General features: G+C 48.9%; 1 protein-coding gene across 2 annotated transcripts in view; it reads left to right on the top strand.

Moving 5' to 3' along the window:
* The window catches only part of USP2 (ubiquitin specific peptidase 2), a 70,957-nt gene that overhangs the window by 31,144 nt on the left and 14,673 nt on the right, over positions 1-25,140 (top strand). The window contains exons 1-2 of one of the 2 annotated variants that reach the window (XM_033171727.1): positions 15,392-15,660; positions 24,636-24,686. In XM_033171727.1, the coding sequence (XP_033027618.1) occupies positions 15,514-15,660; positions 24,636-24,686 (198 nt within the window). In that variant the 5' untranslated portion in view covers positions 15,392-15,513. Of the gene's footprint in view, positions 1-15,391; positions 15,661-24,635; positions 24,687-25,140 lie in introns of those variants that run through there. The other variant, XM_033171726.1, reaches the window with a different exon arrangement.

The raw sequence follows: 25,140 nt of genomic DNA, 5'->3' as shown, positions 1-25,140 counted from the left end.
GAAAGAGGTTTCTGCTCTTCTTCCTCCTCCATCACCACTCCTTTTGTGATTCAGGATTCAGCTGTGTTTGACTAGCACCCACAGCTGGCAGCTTAGAGGAAGGAGGAGGATCCTGGCTGGGTGGAAGCAGGAAGAGTCGGCTGCAAGAGCTCGCTTGCCACGGCTGGTATGCTGGTACATTCAGTGCTCCGCCGCCACCAACTGTTTGTGAACGCAGCAGAGATGACATAACCAGGGATGGGCAATGCCAAGGATGGCAGATCCAGCTGGCGTGCCACTCGCTAGGAGCAACAGAGGTACCCCGCCAGTCTTGCAGCACTTGCTTTTGTCCCTCCTCCATGGCCCAACCCCTCGTTCCTGTCCACAGAGTAGCTGAAGGTTGCCATTCTGAAAGGTAGCATAGACACTCAAGTAATCGAGAAAACCTCAGTGTTGTAAAATGCAACTTTCCGGTCCTGAAGATGGAAAACGTACGCTTGGAACTGTGTGGGCCAGGCTAGGTGCAATCTCAGAAGCTCTTCGGCGCCGCCGGTTTTGGTGGGGGAAGCCGCTCGGGGGGCTCCGTTGCGATGCAGGTGGATGCCGGGTATACAGAAATGTCTTGAGAGCTAAGCTCTGGGGAACTCTTTGTTCAGATTAAGCCCTTCAGTAGACAGCATTGCAAGGAGGGCCTGCTTGTTTGCTTGGCTGTCGCCGGTCACTTCCATAACTCAGGGAAGTTTTCCATGTTTGCAGTAAAATCAGCTAGACTAGAAGCGGGTGGCAGAGAGCACTTAACATTCTGGGAGGCGCCTGCTTTGCAAAGGTTCACGTGCCCTTGCATGCATGCATCGCCTTCTTGAACTCTCTCACACCACAGCCGGTAACTTTCCACTTCAGCCTGAGCAAAGCAGGTGGGCAGGTGGGCTGCATGGCGATTTACTGATGGTTAGACCCAGCGCTTCATGTCCGGGCACACTGAGTTGGTGGAATCCAGAGCATAGCTTTCAACCCTCCCTGCCGTTCCCCACTGCTATAATAAGGGAATTTCCCGCAAAAAAGGGGAAAAGGTTGACAGCTATGATCCAGAGGTAGGATGGCAGAGTGGACTGTACCACTTCATGGTAGAGGTGTCAGGCCAGCGGAGGGTACCATTTTTTCAATCCTCCCTCATTTAAAACAAACACAGGTCCCTGCCAACAGAAAAGTAGCAGAACAGGGAATGAACTGGACTAGAACCTCATCCCCCTAATACATTAGTGTGAGCAGTAGTTGTTTTCTAACTTGCAATGACTTTATTTTTAAGTGAGAAAGGAACTTCCTCCTCTGCCCCCATTCCATGCACACAGTCTGAAAGTGGTTCAGTTCTCTCCCCCCCCCATTTAAGGCTCCACTACCTTGGTGCACAGATTGGGTAAAATGAATGAGGTAGAAAAACATTGTTTATGCTAATTAATCACTTAAACGACGTTTGGTACGTAATTTCGCCACAGCAGACAGTGAGACGAATACAGTAACGTAGTTTTTGTTTGGAAGGTGAAACCATGTTGCATGCGACAATGGCAGGGCAGAACAGGGAGCGATACTTAGAATTACAGAATCGTAGAGTTGGAAGGGGAACCCCAAGAGTCAATGTAGTCCAACCCCCTGAAATGCAGGTATCTTCTTCCATTGTTAGCCCTGCATGGGCAGAGCATGCAGCACTTCTCAAGCAATATGTATCTGAAGCGTTTCATTCTGCCTAGAGCTTGTAGCCTCTACTCCAGAAGCAGCCATTGCTCCTGGTTCGGGTGGCCCCTCTAGTTCTGCCAACTTAACACTTCTCTGCCCACATCCCAATCTGTAGCCATGCCCCTCCCCGCCTTTGCAGATGCAGGTATGAAGTAATAGCAAAGGTGAAAAGTACCTCTGAGCATGTGCAGAGTGCCTTTCCTCTCACTACGGAGGAAAAATGCAACCTGGCCCCCTGTTACATAAAATTAAGGAGCAGGTGGTCTTTCCAGAGTCTGGTGGCAGGACTCTAAGCCAAACCTGGACCCCGGCAAAATCTCTGTCGCTAACCACCCACCAAATGCCAGCACTGTTCCTCTTCTTCACACCCCACACCCCATGCCAGCCCTCTGAGAACAACCCAAAATAATAATTATTATTTAATTTGGGTGTGTGTAGAATTTTGAAGCTCACCGCTTATTCCAACCTTCCTAAAGCTGGAGTTTTGGACTACAGCTCACATCAGCCCCAGCCCAGCACTGTAACAGTTGGTGGTATGAAATGTCACCGAATATCAGCTGGGAGCTGCAGGAGATGGACCAATTGCAAGCAAAGCAGGATGCCTGCCCTGGAACTTTTGCAGCTGCGAGCAGTACTGGAAGCACAAATAATCACAAATAAAAAGGACCCAGAATGTCCTGGGAAGGTGAAACGTTCCCTCCACTGGCTTTTGAATATTACCGTTTCAGTAAATGCCAGTTTGGGGTCTAATCCTCCAAATCAGTCCGTTTTTGCAGACATACCTTCTTTAAGGAGGCGGCTATTTTTTAGGGGGACAGGGAGCTCCTCTCCCCTCCCCAAATCCCCCCCCCTCTCTCCTTCACTCGGAAATTCTTGCCTCTGCCTCCCTCTCTACTCCTCCTTCCGCTGGCCATCAGCTGGCCCTGACCAAACACAGGGCTTGTCTGGTGGGTGGGAGGGGCCTGCCGGCCTCCCAGCTGGCATTGCACACCCCTCCTTCACATGGGCACGCGGCACACCATCTGGCTCCGTCTGGGACAGACACCGAGAAGGCCAGCAAAGCAGCTGGGGTGCTCCTAAGGGTCCCCGTGCAAGCGGCCGTTCCTTTCACCCGTGCACAGCCTCGAGACAGAAGCAGGCGCAAGAGTAGAAGGCGAGCGTGGATAACGGGGGATTTTGTCTGCCCCGATATCCCTCTGACTTTGTTTGCCTATTCACTAGGATTGGAGGCAATCCGTTACGTGTCGTTTGAGAACTGAAAGCAACCCAAGCTAGCAGCAGCGAATATCAGTCATGTTCTCCGGGTTGATTTCCATTGTGGACACGGGATGAATAAGCAAACATCGGTCGTTTCCACTCAACGTTTCTGTTTGGGTCGGAATTCTCTGTCATCCCTTCCCACCTATATGAGAGCCTGGCATGCAGCGTAAGAATCAGCACAGCAGAGTCCCAGATGATGGGAGGAAAACCCAACGCATTCTTCCCTAGCATGATGGGCCTACCAGAACCTTCATGCAAATATAGCCACAGATTTAGAGGCGGATAAGTTGGAGGACGACATACGTTGTCTTGAAGAAGCCTGGGGTCTTCGAAACGTGCTGGAATACATGGGGGGACGTGCGGCCCTGCAGACGTTGCTCTGACCACTGGCCATGCTGGCTGGGGGAGTTGGAGTCCAGCTCCCAACAACTAGAGGGCCACATGTTCCTTCCTCCTGCCCTAATAGATACAGGTGTGTTCAGGGGTAGCATGTCACATTTTGCCACCTGAGGCGAAACAGGAAATGGCTGCCTTGTTTGAGTACCACCCTTTGCTGCTGCCGCTGAAACCACTTCCTAGGGTCGCATGGCTGCAGCTTCTGGGTTCTGGTGAGATTTCGCAAGGCCTCTGTGCGATCTCGCTGGAACCCAGAAGCCGCCACAGCCACATCTCCTCGCTTCCTCGGCAGCGGCAGCAGCCAGGCACCGGCAGAGACAACCCTTCGATTCCACCACATGAGGCAACTGCCTCAGTCTGACTCATGAACAGGCCTGGCCCTGGGTTTGTGCCATTGTGGGACACGAGGTTAAAGAACAGATGCTGCCTTTGGAGGATGCTATTGTTATAAAAAGGACCCTCTTTACCCCAGAAGCAGTCACACCCATCTCTACACACATCCTGTAAATTCCTTCTTCATATGGTGCAGAGTGAGTTTATGGCAGTCTTCCCCACCCTGCTGTCCTGCAGGTGCTATTGGACTACAACTCCCACCATCCCCTAACCATTGGCCATACTAGCTGGGGCTTTGTGGGAGATGGAAGTCAGAGCCAGATGGCGTTCTTCCTAAGCTCTTGCATCACCTCTTTCAAGTATCCTTGGGGGGGGGGGGGGGGGAATAATTTTTAGCCAGTCATGTGCCACATCCGGTGGTTGTAGTAACCTGGCAGTGTGAATGCACTGCAAATCCCATGTGACTGGTGTGACCCACAGCGCTGTCAGTTTAATGGCACAGTACACAGTCCGGGCCACACACTCCCATAAAACACACACACACACACACACACACGCTCTTCGGCAATTTGCATTGGAACTTAACCGATCCTTCATTTCTAGAATGGTTCTTATTTTGCTGCCTGACTCTGAAAAACCAAAAATAAATAAATAAATAAAACCCAAGACCAGCAAATAGCAGCAAGGATCATTAAGCTCCCCTCTCTGTAACCCCAGGGCATGCCTGTATTCAGTTACCAAGTAGCTCAACCAAGAAGCATGCAGAGGGCATTTGAACTGGGCTGCCATAACCCCAAGTGACCCAGAAGAATTGCCTTGCAGAGCTGCTCCTATATTAAGCCACCCAAGGGACGGAGAGAGGCTGGGACTTTGCCATCTCGGGGTGGGGCAGAACGAGAGGCACTTGTTGGCATGAGGCTCCGCAGCTGAAGACAGGACCACTTTTGAAGAGGAGCAAACCTTTCCAGTGTCAGCCTAGGCTTGTTTCTTGCATCTGATCTGAGCTAGGGGGAAATGTTGCCATTTTGCTGTCCCAGCCCAGCACCCATGGGTTGCCACTGTTCTTGTAAGGCAGGGGCAGGCAGCCTCAGACCCAGGGGCAAGTGGCCACTGAAAGGTTGCTCAGAAGGGAATGTGGCCCTCGGGTTGGAAAAAGTTCTCCACCCCTGTCGAAAAGAGAGCTGGGTTTAACCGTGGCCCCCTATGTCAAGGTCCTTCTTCATTCAACAAGGTCACCGAGCCCATTGACAGGTCAGGTATTCCAATAATACCACTCTGTAGATCAGCCTTCTCCAGATTTTTTTAGACAACAGTTCCCATCAGCCTCGGGGCTGGGGCTGATGGGAGTTGTAGTCCAAAGCATCCAGGGGGCACCAAGTGAGGGAAGGCTGGTGTAGATAATTGAAACAACGCTCTAAAAAAAGAAATAGATAAAACCACTGGAAAAGTTAAAACCGACAGCACAAGACTATAATCAGTAAGCCAGCTGACCATAAAAACGGATAGATTCAAATGGGGCCCAAATTGAGTTTAAAGGCCTTGGTAAATAAGTAAGGCTTAGCTTGCCACACAGTCTTGTCTCCAATGCTTTTCTCCAACCCACTCTTGCTCTGCTGCACCTCCAAGACCTCAGCCCCTCTCATCCCCTGCCCTCTTTCTTCTCTGCACCACTGCCACCAAGTACACACACCGCTCAGCCAGTCGGGGCCGCTGTGTGCAGGGTGTGTTCATCACTTTGCCAATTTCACATTCCAGACTTAAGTTCCAACCTTAAGTTCCGTACTCCACATTTCCACATCAGTTTGCAATTTTATTTATTTATTTTAATCCCCATGAAAACTTGCTAGGAGTGCTCCTAACGTACACATGCTGGTGCACTATTTTTGCCTTTTGCACACATCTGTGCAAAGCAGTGTCTTCTGATAAGAGTGCATTTTTGTACGCCGTTTTCACTAACATCAGCACACTTTATCCTAACATGCACATTTTTTTGTGTATACGTTACTTGGCCGGAGAGCAAGCACTGCGAAATTCAGGAAAGTTAATTTCTAAGGATGGCTCTGTGTCACTTCACATATGGTGTTGGAAAGTATGAATTATATACTCCGTCCTGACTTGCAACATCAAGTGATGACCTGCACATGGGGACAAGATCCATCACAGGTCCTACACCACTGTTTCTACCTCATCTTGGTTCAGGGCCAAACTAGATGTTTGCTGGAGTAGCATGTAGCTACATAACTTGTAGTGGTTTTTTCCTTCCTTCCTTTATTCCTATTTATTTCATTTAATTTCATTTAATTTCTGGACTGCCCATGGACCAAAGTCCTCTGGGCGTCTTAGAAAAAACAGTGAAAATAGATGCTGTCAGAGGAAGCATGGCTCTGAATGTGAATATCTGGGAATGACAAGTGGAGAAAGCTCTCAGTTCCCACTTACAGGATTCCGAGAGGCAAGTGCCTGTTGTGGGAGCACAGTGCTGGAGTAGATGGGTCTATACGATATACAATACAACATCATACAAACTATTAAATAATCTTGATGCAAATAACATTAGAATTGCACTCCTAAGTGAGAGGGAAGGAGATCCTTGTTTTTTGCTGGCATCTCGGGAGACGATGGAGGAGTGCACCTTTGGGGGTGAGGTCAAGCTGTTGGACGGTTACAGCGCCTGCTGTGGCTGTAGAGACCGATATAGGAGAGACATGTTTTGTTGCAGCTGGGGCAGATGAAGGCGTCCGGCTGTGCCGCTAGAGATGCACCATGGCGTTTCTTCTCTCTGTCCTCCTCCCAACGGCCATTTCTCCTCCGGTCACTGCTTACAGATACACGACTTGACTGCCTGCCTCCAGGCACTGCAGTCGCCTGTAAGGGATTCCCACAAGGCAGGGTTGACGGTGCCAGCCTTCATGCCACGTTTGCAGACATCTTTGTAACGCAGAGTTGCTCCGCCAGCGGGCCTGGTGCCGGAAGCCAGCTCTCTACAGAGCGCATCCTTGGGGGATCCTTCCCTCTTGCATCCTGTGGGCACAACCATCCCAGCGTGGATGTCGCTGAGACAGGAGTGCGAACATGCTGGGAATGTGGGAACAGAGAACACACAGAAAGGGGATATGCCTCCCTGTAACTTAGGAAGGAAAAAAGGGTTGAGCAAAGCAGCCTTCAGGTTTTTCTTGCCTTTGGACGGATTCTCAGCCCCGTCGCAGGGTAGCTCTCTGATGTTTCCCTGGGGTGTCTCTCTCTCTCTCTGGCCTTTGGACCAAGCCCCCATTGGGACCCACCAATAGCTCTTCACCTCACCGCCCATGTTTGCAATTCTCAGCACATTGCCTCCTGACGTCTGCGGCAGAATTTCCGGAAATTTCTCACCCCATTAATCACCCATCTGCATCGTCCCAGGCTGGTGAACCCAGTGGCCGTTGCCAAGTAGGAAGATCACAACCTCTTCTTTGGGCAACCTAAGGCCAGCTGGTCACTGCCGCGTCTGCCCCACCACCACTGCAAGAGGGGTGTGCGCCACCACGAGCCCCCCTGCTTTGAGAGTTTGTGCACTGGGGCTGCCCAGGAGTTGTATGGCGGCCAGCTTGCATTGATTAATCATTTACTTTTAATTCTAACATTTTCCACCCTCTCGTTCTATAAAATGGCCAGGGTGGCTTCAATAAAATAAAATAATTGGAAGTTGGGAATGAATTTTCTGAAAACCTCCGTGCTGAGCTTGACTGCACTGCCTTTTTTCTAATTCCCATCTTGATCTCGACAAGAATCAAGGCTGAGTGGTTTTGGTGTTTTGTTTTGTTTTTGGCATGTTCTGCTAAAAATTCAAATAATTCTCAGATGATTATATGCATTATAATATTCTGCTCTAGTTGGAACAGAGTTAGTTTTTGTATCTGTATATTATATTATTGTGCTCTGTCCTGGGACAGTTAAGAAATAATGTGTGTAAATAAATGTATAATGCTATGTACATTATTATACATACATGCCCCCCAGGTTTCCTAAAGTAACATAAAGAGATACATAGAACCATGCATGTAACTGTATGAAAATGCATATTCAGTTATGCTGTAGCAATGCAATACTGCACAGGGTTTGATTCTTTCATGCGCATAATATAAGGGATTTTTGTTCCGTTTGATTTTGCACATAAATAATTGGGCTTAAATTGACAGTGCATACGTGGCTCGGATATCAGCAGGGGCTTGATGCAAGAGGAGATTTGATACAGGCAAGGCTTGATTGGGTCAGAGCTGCTAAATTCCATATACAGTGGTACCTCGGGTTAAGAACCTGCCGTATTTTTCCGTGTATAAGACTAGGTTTTCCCCCCTAAAAAATTATGTCAAAAATTAGGGGGCGACTTATACACAGGGCCATCTCCCCCCATTTTCTTAAATCTGAGTCCACCAAAGTAGGGGGGTTAGTGGAGTCTGTAACCTGAAGCGTCTGTAACCCGAGGTACCATTGTATAAATCTGTTTCAAATGAATTCCCATCCCTCTTCTTACCAACAAATAACAAGAGAAGTCATCCAGCAAACAGCAAGAAAATTACAACAATGCTTATGAGGGCAGCTGCAACAGCGTATTTAAAATGGTCCCCTCCCCCCAGTGGCGGAGCTTCAAGCTCCGGCACTGGGGGGTGGAGAGCAGGCAGGGGCGGGGCTGGCGCACATCCCAGGGGCATGGTGCCCAGCGCGGGCGGGGGCAGCTGCGATGGCACCCCACCAGGATAGCGCTGCAGGGGTCGGTGCGCTCCCCCCGCACTCCTCTCCTCTGCCAGTACCCCCCTTCAAAAAAAATGCTTTTCTGAAATAAAGCCATCTTCTCATTGTAGCAGTGCAGCTGGGCAGATCCTCTCTTGGGAGACCACACCAAATTCTGGGAGCCACCACCAAGAAGGCTCTGTATGTGTCGTGCTCGCCTGTAGCTGTGTATCAGCCTGGGGCTTGCTCAGTGCCTGGATAGGTGACCTTTTGGGATCCATGGTAGAAGAAAGGCAGGAATGTCAGAAAATAATTAAACAAGCCGGAAGAGCAAATGTTATTATATGGCCACAGGCCTGGTAATAACAAAATAGATAAATAGTGCACACTGTGCTGATACAGGAGAATGTGGTGATGGTGATGACGATTAAATTGAAGCATAATGACCATTGCTGACAACCCAAAAGAACAGTAGCAGGGTACTACATCATACTATGTACAAGGAGGAGGAGGAGAAATGGTAACACACAAATATAACTCAAAATCTCTATATTTCCTGTCCTGGCATGGACAGTGAATGCTGGGCAACTGAGTCGAAAGCATGAGAAATAAAATCCCACCAGATGACCTAGGAGCGTTCTTGGTCCTCTTTCGCCCTAGAGACCCTCAGTTTAGGTGTTATTTTTCCCGCAGCAGCCAAAGTCCTTAAGTTCTTATACGGCAAAGACAAATGTAGATTTTTCAAGGTTTTCCATTGCTGGGCTATTGAAATCCTAGCTGCATCCAGCATCCATGTCAAAAGTTCTTGAGAGCTTTCATGTTGTCCGTCCACATATCTGAGTAATGACAGTTGTCAAGAAGCCTGAAATTTAATTATTTTAGATATTTTCTTGATAAACTTGGGACCGGAATAATGAGCCTGAGAGGGCATTCCCTCCAGAGATGGAAAAATGTTGCTTGGATCCCACAGGGCTGTGTGATTCTTGAGATACTATGTTACTAGGCTGTTCGATTTTTAAGGTTAAGACCAGCACCTTGAATTTGGCCCGGAAACAGATGGGCAACCAGTGTGGTCCATCTAGCCCAGTATTTGCTGCTCTGACTGGCAGTGGCCCTCCTGGATATCAGACAGGAGTCTCTCCCAGCTCTACTTGGAGATGGCAGGAACTGAACCTGGGATCTTCTGCTTGCATACCAGATGCTCTGCCACTGAGCTACAACCCAGCTCAAGTTCAGGACAATGTGATCCGAACTGCTGGCTCCACTCGGTTGCCCTGGCCGCTGCATTCTGAACCCATTGCAGTTTCCAAATTACCATCAAGGGCACCTCCACACCGAGCATATTGCAGCAATCTAACCCCGAACTGTCATTTGAGAGCAACTGGAACTTTTCTCCCTGCTGAAACTCTCTCTTCTGCACAACTGGAGCTGCACCTTGGCTCTCCGGGGCCATTTGAGGTCTGCCCTAACCCTCACTTGCCTTGGCTGCTGCTGCCCGCAGGGAGGCATTTCAGCTGTCCTCGTGCTCTATCCATAAACTGGCTTCTAGGAATTCTTGGCTATCTGACACTAAAGCTGCTTAAAGAAGCCACAAACCCAGTAAAGTAGATATCTCCCTCTCCCCTTCCCCAATTGCTCCAACTGTGGCAGCTTTCATATCACACAGGACTCTTCAATGCCCTTTAAAAAAGAAAAGAAAAATCAGACAAATGGATAGAGAAGAGTCTTTTGACACCAGGTTTTTTTCAGTGCTTGTCAGACTCACTGAAATTAATAGACATGGCTAACTTAAGTGCTGGAGAAAACTCTTGAGAGTCCCATGGACTGCAAAAAAGATCAAACCTATCCATTCTTAAGGAAATCAGGCCTGAGTGCTCACTGGAAGGACAGATCCTGAAGCTGAGGCTCCAATACTTTGGCCACCTCATGAGAAGAGAAGACTCCCTGGAAAAGACCCTGATGTTGGGAAAGATGGAGGGCACAAGGAGAAGGGGACGACAGAGGACAAGATGATGGACAGTGTTCTTGAAGTTACCAACATGAGCCTGTCCAAACTGCGGGAGGCAGTGGAAGACAGGAGTGCCTGGCGTGCTCCGGTCCATGGGGTCACGAAGAGTTGGACACGACTAAACGACTAAACAACAAAAAACTTAGGTCTGTTAATTTCAGTGGGTATACTCTTAGTGGGCATTAATGCAACAATTGATTGATTGATTGATTGGATAAGTTTCCCATGAGGCTTCATGGAAGCAATTTACAGTAAAGAAAAAAAAACACACAAAATAATTGTTTGCATTTTTAAAAAGCTAATGAAACATTTACATATATATAAGCAATGGGTTGCATTAAACTGAGAGTAGACCCATTGAAATGAATGTACCTAAGTTAGTCGTGCATATTGACTTCCATGGGTCTGTTCTGAGTAGGACTAGCGTTGGATGCATTCCAGTTATATGCTACCCAAGCACCTTAGGGACTCCACTCTGGATTTGTCTAGGGTTTACTCCTTAGCCTTTTCTTCTCCTGAAGATGTTCCCGCAAGGCAGCAGGTATGGATTTTACCTTGTGGTTTACACCCGAAGCCTTTCTCACAAATGAGTAGAGCTGCAACAGTGGCACATTTATAAAATCAGTTCAGGCCGCATCTGCACTATACATTTAAAGCGGTATTGTACCACTTTAAACAGTCATGGCTTCTCCCCCCTTCCCCACCAAAAAGGAATCCTTGGAACTGTAGTTTGTAAAGGGTGCTGAGAGTTGTTTGAAGGGGCCTATTCCCCTCTAAAGTTCCCAGCTTGATTTAACAAGCAGTCCCTCTTCCCAAGGAACTCATTCTGATGAGAGGGAGATGAGATGAGATGATGTTGGCTATTTAATGAACATTCTTTCTTGATTTGTTGATGGTGAGAAATTAGGTGGTGTTGTGTCAAAGCAAGTGTTACCTGCACTTTCTAGTATATTCCAACATCACTTCCCTTATTGCATAAAGCCCAATCTCCTGGGGAAAGCGAGTTGGTTGCGCAAAACCTCCCAGTCATCTAAAATTTCAGAACCAGGGTTTGCCAATATAGGACTGAGGGCTTATCCACACCTCCATTTGCCTCACCTCTTCCCGCTGCCCTGGGAAAACCCACAGTTTGGGCTGAATCGGAACAAACAACAATCTGGTTTTCTGCATATTGCCACTGTTTGTTCTCATGGAGCGCTAACAAGTGGGTTTTCCAGGGAGCAAAGGCAAAACCACTCAGAGCCATGCCCAGAAAGCAGGGGGAGAACCAAATACACTTGGATCTTTGCTCTCTAGGGACCAGGACAAGAGGAATTGCGGACGAGCTCAGAATCCCATCTGGAAACAGCGACAACCTGGAAGCCTCCTGTTGGAAGTTTGGGTGCAACTCAGCTTGCGGAAGAGGGGTTTGCATGGGGTTAAGGCAGGTCCCCAGACTATCTCTGTACCTTTAACCTAGTGCCTTACTTCTCTGTCACCTTGTTGATTGGACTGATAAGTCCTAGGCTGCATCCTGCTTGCCATTTCCTTTTCCTCCTCCTCCTCCTCCTCACTCTCAGACCTCAAGGTGAGAGGTCATCTGTAGCTATCCTCTGAGAGAGCAGTGGAGCAAGCATGGCTCCCATGCTCTCCTCTAGACTAGTTGGTCAGACTAGAGCGAGAAACTGTTCTATTCTCATTAGACACAATGGCATCGTGCCAGTTGCTGGAGCCAAGGGCGGGTGGGTAGGTGCCAGGCAGGGGGAGGGGTGCCAACCCAGCCCCTGCCACTGGAGCAGCACATACCCCGGAGTAAAGTGGGGCCAAGCTGAACTGCCTGCCTGCTCGCTCAGCGGGGAGCCTGGCTGGCTGATACGGCCCTTGGCGAGCAGAGAAGAGCACTGAGGCGGCCCACCGGGGGCGCCTGGTTTGCACCTCCTCAAAAATTCTGCGCTCAGGGCTACGCCACGCCCTCCCCCTCCCCTGGGTTAGGCGTTTCCTATAGTAAACAGCTTTCTTACTTTCTTCTCTATGTCTGTGATTGTGAGAGGTAGAGTCAACTCTCTAACCAAGGTGCCCTAGCTGAACGCTGCTCACTCTGCATATGCAAAGGGCTTCCGTAGGTGATTGGACCCTGTTATTTCAACCCCGCCGCTTCTGTCTGTCTTTCTGCGCAATCTCCTGATATCTGAATGCTGGGTTGGCACGGTGTACTTCTGGACTCTCAACTCTGTGTGGGTGTGCAGCCTGCCTGCGTTCCAACTGTGTTCATGATTGCAAAAACACGCTGAGCGCAGAGCAATTTGGGTACAGTTATAGAACCGTAATTACGTTTTCTGCTGTCGCCTGGGTCTGTGTGCGATATAATAATGCGCCGTTCCTATCACCTCTGTCCCGGGCACGCATGGAAGCATTTGCCCATCCGCGTGCGTCAGCATTTCCAATTCCTTACTGTTCCCGTGTGCTTTTATCTCTGCATTTGCAGATTGCGTTCCCTGAAGTGACAGTGTCGTGCTGATGAGAGGCTTACAAATCTTGTAGATAAATAATGCTGCAATATATATGTGTGTGTGTGTGTGTATGTCTCCCTGGGTTTATTTTTAACGCTGCCAAAAATAGCCCTACCTCATCCAAGCTAAAGTTAGTTCCCTTGCAGCGTCTGCACAAAGAGATCTGGTTGGAGGATGGAAGAAGGTTGGAAACAGCGCAAAAAGGAACAAGCGCTGCTTGATTTATTAAAGAGGAAAGGAAAGATCTTCATTCTTTCCTTTTCTTCCCTCTCAGAAAGCAGTATAGCATGCTCCACAGTTGGAGGCAGCAGCGCTTCTGAATACCAGTTGCTGGAAACCGCAGGAGGAGAGAGCGCTCAGATCCTGCTTGCGGGTTTTGCACAAGCATCTGGCCGGCCACTGTGAGAACAGGATGCTGGACTGGATGGGCCACTGGCCTCATCCAGCAGACTCTTCTTATATTCGTCTGCTTTGGTTTTATGGCTGCGTAGATACATGGCAGTAACAACCCCGAGTGCAACTTTCCAAAACTTCATCCTGACTCTTGAAAGCATCTGACGTAAACAATGGAAAGTTACTGCGGGACAATCTGACCGTTTGCCGGGGGATTTATAGATTTGTGTCGGGCGCTTGGTCAGTCCTGTCTGGAAATTTTAAGAGGTCGCCAGACAATGGGTCTGTTGCGATGGCTGTGGGGAATATGTGGTTTTGCAGGAGAGTCTGGGATCCTGGGCAACGTAGTTGCTGCGCCTGCACAGAGCTTCCCCTTTTATTTCTGTGCCTCAGTTTCTCTCCGTGTGTAAAGAAGGATGCTTGGTCAGGCAGAGGATACTCCGTCAGGGGTGCTTCATTGCAGAGGAAATATTTGTCATTGAAATCCAAGCCAGTGCTGGATTTGGCATCAGACCTCAAGCCCCTTGCAGAGTGCTGACACCAGCAAATTATCTGGAGGTCAGCCAGTGTTACACAAAGTAGGTAAAATGCCACCCAATAGCCATAGCTTGCCTTGGGATACCCTGCGTTCCTTCTTGTCCTTTTGTACTTCAGTGGCTGTCGCTCCTTTCCTTTCATTTTCGATGCTGATACTTTATTGAAAAGTTTCAGTGATAAAATAATAAAAGTGAGGTGTATTGGTTGCTGTGCATGCAAATAGGTCTGAGAGGCAGGTGGGGATTGGCATGCCGGCTGCCGGTGTCACAAAGACGCTGGTAGCTCCCTTGAGCTTGGAGGGCTTTCTCCTTCCAATTTCCCCACATACAACCTTTTACCTTCTTCCCCTTAGTTTTCTGCTCCTCCTTCTCCCACCCACACCAGTAAAGTGGTTTGGGGGTGGGGAACACAGGTTCGGAGGAACTAGCCACCGAACTCAAAGCAGCCGCCTCAGCGCTCTTGTCTGCAGCATTCACACTGTGGTATGGACAGTTAATCTGTGGTGGGCTAGGTGAATGAACGCCTTTGGGTGCAAGATGGTTTGGACTGTGTGTTCTCTTGAGTACTCCTCAATGCCACAGTTCTGCCCTTCAAAGACTAGACACCTTGGCAGGATTGGAGTTCGGCTACCAGCAGAATGCACAGCCAGATTGCACCAAGAGAGCTCCCTTCTTTCTCTGCCCCGCTACTGGGATGTGGGTAGTTTCATGTGCTGGATGGGAGAGAAGCTATGCCACCTGCGGGCATTAGTTAAGGGAAGAGGCACTGCATGGTCTCGGTTGGCTCACTTTGGCGGCAACTCTGTGCGGGGCAACCAACTTCCCTTCTGAGCTTCACCATTGCCTCACCATGTGGACTCAGTGGAGTCACTTCGCTGTGAAAAAAATATGTGGGGCTCTTCTGACATCCTTCTCCTGCCCTGACTCCAATAAAAAGACAGACAGACAGCACTGAGTACAGTATTTCTGTCTGGCTGAGATGAGAGTCATAGTTCCACCCGGAAGAAAAGTTCGTCGGCTTCTACACGCCCCCGGTGCCTGCTCTGAGTATGTGTGTGCCTTAAATTGCTGTGCCCTGCATAGCAGGACCAGGCAGAGCCACCCGTCACACTTCCCCTTGGCTTCCCCACCCGGCGCAGAAAGTTGCCTGCAGCCTTGGCCGTCGGTACCTCCCTGGAGGGAGCCCTCTTCTGTGCAGCCTTGCCTGGGCGTCTGTTCCACCTCCCCTGCTTGATGTCAGAGTGATTCAGGTGCCGTCAGCAGCGGGGAAGGCGAAAGCAGCAGCAGCAGCAGCGGCTTTGCCTGGAGTGACAGCTTTGAGGCGGACCCTGGATTTTAAAGACGCGAGCCGGAGCCGCAGTGTGGAGGGTCGCCCGCGCTCTGCCACACTTCCAAGTCCAGCCAGAAGAACCTGCCAAACTTTTCCTCCCTCCTCCTGGGGAAGAAGCACTTGTGGTTCCGCTTGGGGCAGAAGGCACGCCAAACTCAGCAGCTCCTCTCCCTGTTTTATTCCGCCGGGTCCATCTACGCTTCGGAGGAGGAACGCTGCCTTGCTATCTGAGCAGGCGGAGGAAGGTGTTGAGAGGAGCAGACTCCTCTGAGTCTCACCTTTCTCCACACCTGGATCTCCTACCGAAGGAAGCCTGTGGGGGGAGAAAGGCGAGGGGTGCCTCCTCGCAGCATGCGGAATTCCTACACGGTCACCCTCCCCGAAGAGCCCCCCATCTCGCCTTTCTCTGGCATGCCAAAGGAGCTGCGGACCAAGACGCCCATGCCAGGATCCCTGCTGGTCTCTGCCTTTGTGGGTCTGGTGCTCAATAAAACCAAGGTACAGCTCAGCTTCTCCCCAAACACACACACACACACCATCCATCCTCATGGCATCTTTCTAAGCTGGGTTTGGCTAGGGGTTTTCCCTGCTTTGCCGGATGGACCGGCCACAAATCGCGGGGTGGGTAGGTGGGCCTTGCACTGCATGTGTTGGGTGGGCATGAGCTTAGCCATCGTAGCAGTCCGCTCTGTTGCTGCCTGGCAGGAGCCCTGGGTCCTTGTCTCTGCTCTGCTCCTGATTTCACTGTGTGGACTTGGGGTGGAGGCTGAACCCTGCTCTCAGCCTGGGAGGGGGTTAAACTAAGTGTGGGTGCTGCCCATCCCATAGCAAAGCCAGAAATCGCCTCGTTCCTGTTCTTACTGCACTTTTAAAGACAGTTGGGTGGGTGGGAGAAGCTAAAAGTGGGGAGGTAGTTAACTATCTGCTAGAACAGAAGACAGTTGTCTGTGTGGGTGCAGACACTCGCTGTCAAAAAGCAGGAGTTCTGCAAGAACTAGAGAGGCGACAAGGAGACCCTCCCCCCTTTCCTATAGAAGATGAAGTTTGCAAGAGCAGCCTGAGATATTAAGCAATAAGCTGTTAACTCCCGGTACTGAGGTCCCAAGAGTTTCTGCTGTGAGACCAACCTTTTGGGTGTTGCTCACCAGGTCTCCATTTCTAAGAAGAGGCACAGTTCGCATTTAACCTTTCACCTTTTGACCTTTCCTCCCATGCTCAAATCCATTCAGTGCTTATTTATGGGTGTAAGAGTGTGTGTGTGTGTGAGAGAGAGAGAGAGGGGGGGGGAGGGAGGGAGGGAGAATATCTGCATTCTGAATGCTGAGAAAGTGTTGGTAATTATTCAGCGTGAATAAAAGCACAGCATGCAGGAAGGATCTCATGGGATGTTTGGGGGGAGGGACGGACAGGCGCCAGGACACCTGGGTCTTCCCCCCTCTCCACGTGGCTGTTTGGGGTGTCCTTTCATCCATCCGCGAAGCCAGTACCAGTACCAATTTGACCTGGTTGGGCCAGTGCCCTTCGGGGAGCGCCTTTGTTCCATGCCGTTATGTAACAGACTCCCTTCCGCCGCGGCACCTGTGGCTCAGGGCAGGTCAGCCCCTTTGTTCAGTCGATGAATGGAGCTGGGCATGTTATGTAAGAGTTGTCCGTGCCTCTCTCCCCACAGGCAGCTCGAAACCTCCTTGGCTCCGCTTGCTGAGCTCCCTCCAGCAGCTGAGGCCAGCTAGGGAGCTGTGATCCAAGCTGGTCGGGGAAGGGGAAAGGAGAGTTCAGTTGTCAGGACAGGGGAGGGAGAGGGAGAGGGAGGCAGAGCCATTTGTGACCAGGTGGCTGCTCCTGGCGGCATGTTTGGAGAGAGAGCTTTTCTCTCCTCGCTGCTGCCATAGTGGGTTTCATTTTGCTAGGGAATGTCTGTCATTATCATTATCATTATTGTCATTATTTATTAATCAGTGTTTGGTTTTTTAAACCACGAGTTGCAGAGCTGCCCCATAGTCATAGAATCATAGAAGAGTAGAATCAGAAGGGGGACACAAGCGGTCATCTTGTCCAGCCCCTGGCAGTGAAACTCAGGCTGTTTTTATATGATGCCCTGCATCCTACAGTTGGATATATCTTGATTATGGGGTCCACGGTGCCCAGTGGCGTTGCAGGAAGGGTAGCTGCAGGGTTTAATTTGTCCAAGCTTTGTTCGCTTCCAAACTGGTTTTCAATGCCCCGGCAAAACCTGGGGGCTTTGAAACAAGAGAGTTCTGCTTGATGAGCATGTACAGAGCGCCTTTCCCAGGAGAACTGCCATGTAGACACCGCTGACCTAGATGGACCCAGTGGCCTAACTCTGTATAAAGCATATTCTGCCTGTGCTCCCATGGAGACCTGGGTGTCTGGGTTAGAATGGGAAGCATCCGGAATTCATAGCTGTCAACCCTCCCTGCTGTTTCTCCAATGCTATAATAAGAGGATTTCCCACAAAAAAGGAAAAGGTTGACAGCTATAGGTCCTAGAATGCACACCTGTTCCTTCTGTGCCTGTGTCAGACTGGGAGCGCTGCTTGTGAGGAATTTCCTGGAACAAGGTGCTGGTGCTCCAGGGCAAGCAGTGGCTTTCCCCATCTCTCTCTCTCTCTCTCTCTCTCTCTCTCTCTCTCTCTCTCCTCTCCTTCCTCTGGATTTGTGTGGGCTGGCTGTTCATCTGGGGCCTGCCTCTTCCTCTCCATAGCGGAGGAATGCTGGCTGGCTGGTCCCGCATGCTTTGGCGATGCGCCATTCCCCAGCACACTCTCGGTTCCTTGTTCTCTCCTCAGAGATTTCTCTGTCTACTCCCTTGGGCTGGGAAATGTTTCGGGAAGGATGTATGTAGATTAAGCAGGGCTGGACCCACCCCGAGGAGACCTCAGAGAACCAGGTCGCCTCTGTCACAGCCTCTCCAAACCTCCTTGCCCCTTTGACACACATTGTAGGCACCTCTCGTGTCCTTGTCGCTGCTCAGAAGAAAACACGGTTCTTCTGGACCTTGTGTGATGGCCAGATCAAGCAAAATTTGTTTAGGTTGCCACCAAACACACTTCCAAGGAAATGCCTTTAGGGTGCAAACCCTAAGGTGATGCTATCAGGATCCTTAACTTGGTGCTTGCTTTCAGTGTAATAATTGAGTGGTGCTTGGTTGCCATTGAAGATCTAGACGTGGTCATTGAAAAACTGTGCTTATGGTGCCAGGATGCATCCTATTGTATCAGCACACAAAAAATGCAAGGTTTTGATGCAAGGATGGGTGAGGAGGAACAGCTCAGTTCTCAAAACTAGTATTCTTTCTCTGCCCACCTGTCAGCTAGCATGTGCCTCTCAGTTTAGTTAATCAACTAGGGCAGAGGTGGCTAACCATTATTCAGCTTCCGCCAACCCTCTGGCTACATGCTTGCAGTGGGTGTCACCAGTGATCTAGTGGTCCAAGGTAGCAGGGTGGGTGGGTTGGTGTCAAAGACCCATTACTGTTTCTGCAGCAAGGTCCCTGTCTCCAGCGACCTAAAACCACCCAGTCAGCATGAAAGGGAAGATTTTTTTAGCCACTATCAGTTCCAAAGCTAAGCGTTTAGGAGCACTGAAAACTCAAGAAGCTTCAGCTTCAAGGGAATGGTGCGCAAGTTCTGTTGTGTACAGTGAAATGTCACGGAAATGTGCAGCTTAAGCCACTCCAGAATAAGATATTGGAGCATTCCAAATCATTTGCCAATGTATGTGCAAAGAAAATAGATCTAGCTGAAGTGCAACACATGGAGATCTGCACTGAGCGATGCAATGCATCCCTAATTATTGTTGTTGCATAATTATAAGATTATTGTATAAACTTGGAAAACTGCATAATCTTATAAAGGGTGTGGCTGAGTCATGAAGGGACCTTGCCACTATACTGTTGCGTGTGGCTGTTCAACACATACCACAACTTCAGCTGATCCAGGCAGACCAGATCAGGAGGGTGGGTTACTGCCTGCTTTCAGTTCTTCAGATGCTTTATCTCAAGAGATATTTCAGACTACAGATCCCATCATTCCTGACCACGGGCCATGCTGCCTGCGGCTGATGGGAACTGGATTCCAGCAACATTCTGGAGGACAACATTGCTCTCACATTGATCTGACAATCAGAGAGGAGGGGAGATGTTCTCCTCCACCAGGGTGCTAGACTAGATGGAGGGGTTAAATTTGAGGCTGTTCTGTTCCTAGCATCACTTCTAGTCTTCGCCTGTCTCCCAGGTAAGCATCACAGCTGAAGAAGGATAGTGGGGTAGCTACTTTTCCACAACAGAAGCCCAAAATCCTCTGCATCAAAGCAAATGTAGTTACTTTAATTATTATCTTAATTTCTGTTTATTCCACCTTGTCCTCAAAGTTGAAGGGCTGGGTCGTTGGGTATGTGTGGGTTTTCCCCCTACACACATTTTGTCCTTACAACAACCCTATAAGGTCAGTTAGACTAAGAGAAGTATATACTGGTCTTTGATTACCCAGAATGTTTCAATGTGAGGAGTTTGAACCTAGGTTTCTCCCAGCTGAGTCAAACACTCCAACTACAGCACCCAAACTAGCTGTTTCAGCGATTTTTAATAGCGGGGTAGTAGTAGTAGTAGTAGTAGTAGTAGTAGTAGTAATAATAATAATAATAATAATAATGCAGGTGGATGGGCTTCAGCTAATATTTGTGAAATTAGGGGATCAGGGCTAGGGATGTAGGCATCTGTCCATTTCAATTTATCTTTTTTTAAAAAAATCCCAATTTTAAGCTCAGTTCTCCACGTTTTCTCATCAGTTTGTGGTTTTTTTACCTGTTAGTCCTCTTGAAAATTCAGTGGCAATATAGTGCAATTTTCTCCTACGTATTTTTTACAATTTTATTTGTTGTTGTTGTTGTTGTTGTTGTTGTTGTTGTTGTTGTTGTTACATCTATATCCCACCTTTTCTCCAAGGAGCTCAAGGTGGTGCACGTGATTCTCCCTCTCCCCAATTTGTCCTCACAACAACCCTGTGAGGTAGGTTAGGCTAAGAGACTGTCACTGCCCAAGGCCACCCAATAAGCTTTACAGCTAAGTGGGGATTTGAACCCAGGCCTTAATCCAACACCTTAACCACTGCACCACAACACATCGGCTCTCTTTTCTATGTAAATATATTTTGGGTAATAACACATTTTAGCAATGTATACTTTTCCTAATATAATGGAACCTTGGTTCTTGAACGCCTTAGTACTCGAACATTTCGGCTCCCGAACGCCAAAAACCTGGAAGTAAGTGTTCCAGTTTTTGAACATTTTTTGGAAGCCCAACATCCAATGCGGCTGTCAGCTATTGTTTCCAGGACGCCTGCACCTTGGTTTTCGAACGTTTCGGAAGTCGAATGGACTTCCAGAACGGATTATGTTCGAGAACCAATATACCACTGTATTTGTATTTCCCCTGAGGTAATGAGTTTTTTCCTGTTATTTTCACCGGTATATGCATTTTTTTTAATGCACTGCTTACCTTAGCTCATGCATTTTTGTACACATTACTTACCCGGAGGACAGCACTGCGAAATTCAGAGAAGTGCAAATTTCTAAAGGATGGATGTGTGTTTCGGTCCTCATACACGAATTGGGCTGAATCACCTTTCAATGCAAACAGAATTGAATTTTCCCACCATCCTTAATCAGGGCTTGTTATTTCATTAAGGAACCCCCAAACCCCTTCCTTCTCTCTCCCCTCCTCTGCAATTCCGTCTACCCTCAGAGACGGAGAATAGGGGTCCACTTGTCCCAATCCCTGTCCCCACCCCACTCCCCGATGTGACATGAGGCTGTGTTGCCAGAGCAGAAACGTGTGTTTGAGCCGGTCTATTTTGGGCTGTTGTCAGGAACAGGAGAGGAGGCTGCTTTCCCTCCTACAAACACATGCCAAGCGCTGCTATTTTGGAGCTGGCGAAGCAGCAGGGACCTCCTCCTCTCCCCTCCTCCTCTTCAGTTTCTGGGGTGCCAGCAATGTAAGGAGGTAAGAAGAAGGGTTGACGCTTTAACCCACTGAACCACAAACCCAGTCCAGCCCGGGGGGTGGGGAACAGGGGCACCCCTCCATTCAGCCTGCAGCCCTAAACCATTTTATGAATTTATATAGTGCATTGAAACATACACACACACCAAGACTTCACCCAAAAAAGGCTCCCAGAACAGATTGCATACAATCAGTTGAAACAAGGCAGTCTCTGCCCCCTCTCACGCTTACATTTTAAAATGCAAGGGACAAAAGGAAACAAGGAAGCGGAGGGCAGAGGGGGAAAGGCAAGCTCATGCTCCAGCTCTTTAAGCTATTTCAAGTCCAACGCTCTCTGTCTGCAGCATAGATGCCCCACAGGGACACCAGTCGGAGAGGTTTGCAGTAGAACTAGAAGGAAGAAGCCCTCATCGCCCTGCTTCTTTTGCCTTAATTTCTGTTACCCAGGGCTATGCTGCCTCTGCCCATGGAGGCTCTATTCTGCCATCATGGTCAATAGCCATTAATAGGCACAGCCTCCAAGACTTTGTCCAATCTAAGACAAACAAAACTGACACAGACATTGCTGGGCAGTTTCAATGAGTTCCCTCCAGGATTCTAGTCAGCTATATGAGAGTAGAACTATATATATTATTCTGGGTCCTTCTGGCCGCTGCCACTGCCCCGCCCTACCCTCTGTGCCTGATCTGGTGTGGGGAGGGGAGTTTTGCTGGGGCAAGGTTGCTTTCTAAGGCAGGCATAATCTACGTCAATAGAACTATATAGCTGCATTATAAAACCTGTAAATTTAAGAACTAGCGCCCGGCCTTGATCTTCCCCTCCTCCCTCCCCATCCCTCTTTCCTCATGTGTTGTGTCCACTCTGAGAGCCTTCTTGGCTGGAGAGCAGGCTATAAATCCTTGAGATTGAACCCGGGACCTTCTGCACCCACAGCGCATGCTCTGCCAGGAGCGCGGAATGAAGGTTGTCATCAAGTGCAATGCTTCCAGGCCACCTTTTCTCCCTGTGTCTCGCCTCCTTACCAGCAGGTCTCTGAAGCCACGCAGCAAGTGGCTGTCTGCAGTTTCAGTAGGCAGCCTTTATCCAGAACAATGAAGTTCTACTTTTCCCAAGTTTGGAGCATGGGAAACTGCCTTATACTGAGTCTGACCGCTGGTCTATTTAGCTCAATATTGCCTGCACTGATGGACAGTGGCTCTCCTAGGGTTTCAGCTGGGGGGGGGGTGGCATGTATTCCCAGCCCACCTGGAGATTGAACCTGGGGCCTTCTGTATTGCAGAGCAGATACTCCTTGCATTACCTATGTCAGAGGTGCAAAATGCAGAGAGGTCTCTCTTGCAGGATGAAGTTTGTCCTCCCTTTTTTCCATTCTCTCTTTCCCCACCCCCTGAGCAATGCCCACATGACCTCTGTCCCTCCGCTGGGTGCCAGCTGGATCCATTCCAAGCCCTCTGGGCAGGATTCTGTGTTCCAGGCCCAACAGACTGCCAAGGTGCTGCTGCTGCTGAGGACTTGCCAAGCTTGGTTACTCCCCTGGCTGCTACATTGCCATGTGTGGGGCACCACAAGTACAGGAAATGAGACTTTGCCTTCCCAGGATTTTGCCCTCCTGAACGCAAGGTCAACTGAGTGCTTTGCAGACACCTCCATGAGAGTTGATGCAACACTTTGGGTGGCTCTCTCTGCTGTATGTTCCTCTCTTGTTTTTCTTCTGCCAAAGGCCTCCCTTTGCCTTGCCTGTCTTACTGTTTGCTTAAAGCGGTTTTTGCAAAGCGGTTCTCCAGCCAAGAAATGCGTACAAAAATTCACCCGCTAAGGTAAAATGAGCACAGGGATGAATATATTCATTAAAAAATGCTTTATATTGGAGGAAATTGCTTTGCAAAAATATGTGTATTAGACAATGTTTCATGCAGATATATTCGAGTAAATTGGTGAGAGAGTTTTATTTATTCATTCATTCATTCATTCCCTCCTTCTCTCCTTGTCCCTTTCCCCTTGTGTGCTGTTGTTGTTTTTTAAGATTGTACATAAGCTACTCTGGGAGCCTTTTTTTAGCTGAATAGCGGGATGCAAATGCTCAGAAAAAGTGTAATTAACAAATCTGCACTAAAATGCCTCATGGATTTTTATGAGGATTTTATGCAAACTACTGTGGAGAACTGAATTTAAGACAAGAGAAGTTAGAAACTGAGATTGGCAGATTCTTTCATCCGTACTTCCTACAAACGACATTGTGACCATATACGCACCATCAGAGAGTCCTGAATTTCTTTGTTTATTTGCCTGCTTATTTGATATTTAATTTGTCTGCTGCACCTTTCTCCCAAGTAGGAGAGCCAGTGCAGTATAATGGTTAGAGTGTCAGACTAGGACCTGGGAGACCAGGGCTCCAATCCCACACTCAGCCATGAAGCTCACTGGGTGACCTTGGGCCAGTCACTGTCTCTCAGCCTGACCTACTTCACAGGGTTGTTATTAGGATAAAATGTGGGTGTGTGACAGAGAACCATATATGCCACTTTGAGATCCTTGGAGAAAAGTTGGGGTACATACGCAGTAATAAGCATTGCTTTTTTCTGGGGGTATGCATACCCCAAAACATTATGTGAATCTTTGTACTTTTGTCCATTTACTATATTTATTTTTCCTGATTTGAACTATAAAATGGTGATTTTCTTGAGTCAAAATGAGAGTACCCCAAACATGTTTTTTGGGGGGGAGGGAAGCACTCGTGATAAGTAAATACAGTAAGTTTGCATTCATTCATTCAGCCTCTTGGATTCATTTAATAGGTATGGGGAGAGACTCAGGGCCATGCTGGAAGCCCAGGGGCCCCCAGTTCTAGATGAGACAGACTGACTTAACTTACTTTTTAGAAAGGGAAAGCTCTTTGCACATGCACAGAAGCGCCTTCTCTGTCTCTTCCCCACTCCCTTCGCCATGAATTCCGTATTCTAGGACTGAGCCTGAACGCTTGCTGTCTCTTGGCAGAGCCCAAGATATTAATACCCACATCTGCTACAGAGGCTTTGATTCTGTGATAGCAGAAATTTCCCACGGGCTTTGTCAGCTGCTGCTAGAGTTGGCACTCATTCATTTCTGGCGCTGAGAGTAGGAGAAAGCGGGGCACTGGCTTTGCTTTGTACGCTCTGTTTCTTGATCCCTCGCCGCCACCACTATCCCCCCAGTAGGGAACCTTCCCCTTAAGCCTTGCTCCTGCTCAGCAAGTATTGACAAGGGATGTGTCAGGGGTTTGAGGTTCCCTGCAAGCTGTGGGTTTAATGGCCTGAAATCTTTATGCCCGTTATCCCAAATCTTTGGGAGGATGAATCCCCTTTCTCTTTGGCCTTTGTTTGTCCCCCCACCTCCTTGGATTTGGCTGTGTTTGCATATCCACCTGACCCAGAGTTGCTGCATTCTCACAACCAATGCATGTTCTTCTCTCTCGACAGAATTCCAAAACCGTGCAGGGCCTGACCGGCCTCCGGAACCTCGGCAACACTGTGAGTCCACTCCTCTTTCCATTCCTGCCCCCCACTCCACTTGGGTATATCTGCACTGGGGCGGGAGAACTGAGCTCACATTCACACTGTGAATGGTACCAGTTCAAACAGTCCCATGGCGTTCCCCCCAAAGAATTATGGGAGCTGTAGTTTGTTAAGGGCCCTGAGATTCCCCTCACAGAACTACAATTCCCTGAGTTCCCTGGGAAGAGAAACTGATCGTTAAACCACACTAGCAATTGTAGCTCTGTCGGGGGAGGGGGGAGGACGGGACAGGGAGGTCTCCTAACAATTCACAACACCCTTAACAAACTGCAGCTCCCAATAATTATTTGGGGAAAGCCATGGGCCTGTTTAAAGTGGTATGATGCTGCTGTAAGGGTATAGTATGATTGCAACCTGAGATCTGCTGATAGGCCTTCTGGGTGATTTGAGTAGACCAGAAAAGGGCTTC

Source organism: Lacerta agilis, chromosome 15 (assembly GCF_009819535.1).
Source record: "Lacerta agilis isolate rLacAgi1 chromosome 15, rLacAgi1.pri, whole genome shotgun sequence".
NCBI lineage: Eukaryota > Metazoa > Chordata > Lepidosauria > Squamata > Lacertidae > Lacerta > Lacerta agilis.
The sequence above is the reverse complement of the archived record's forward strand: the minus strand, read 5'-3'. Positions and strand labels throughout refer to the sequence as shown.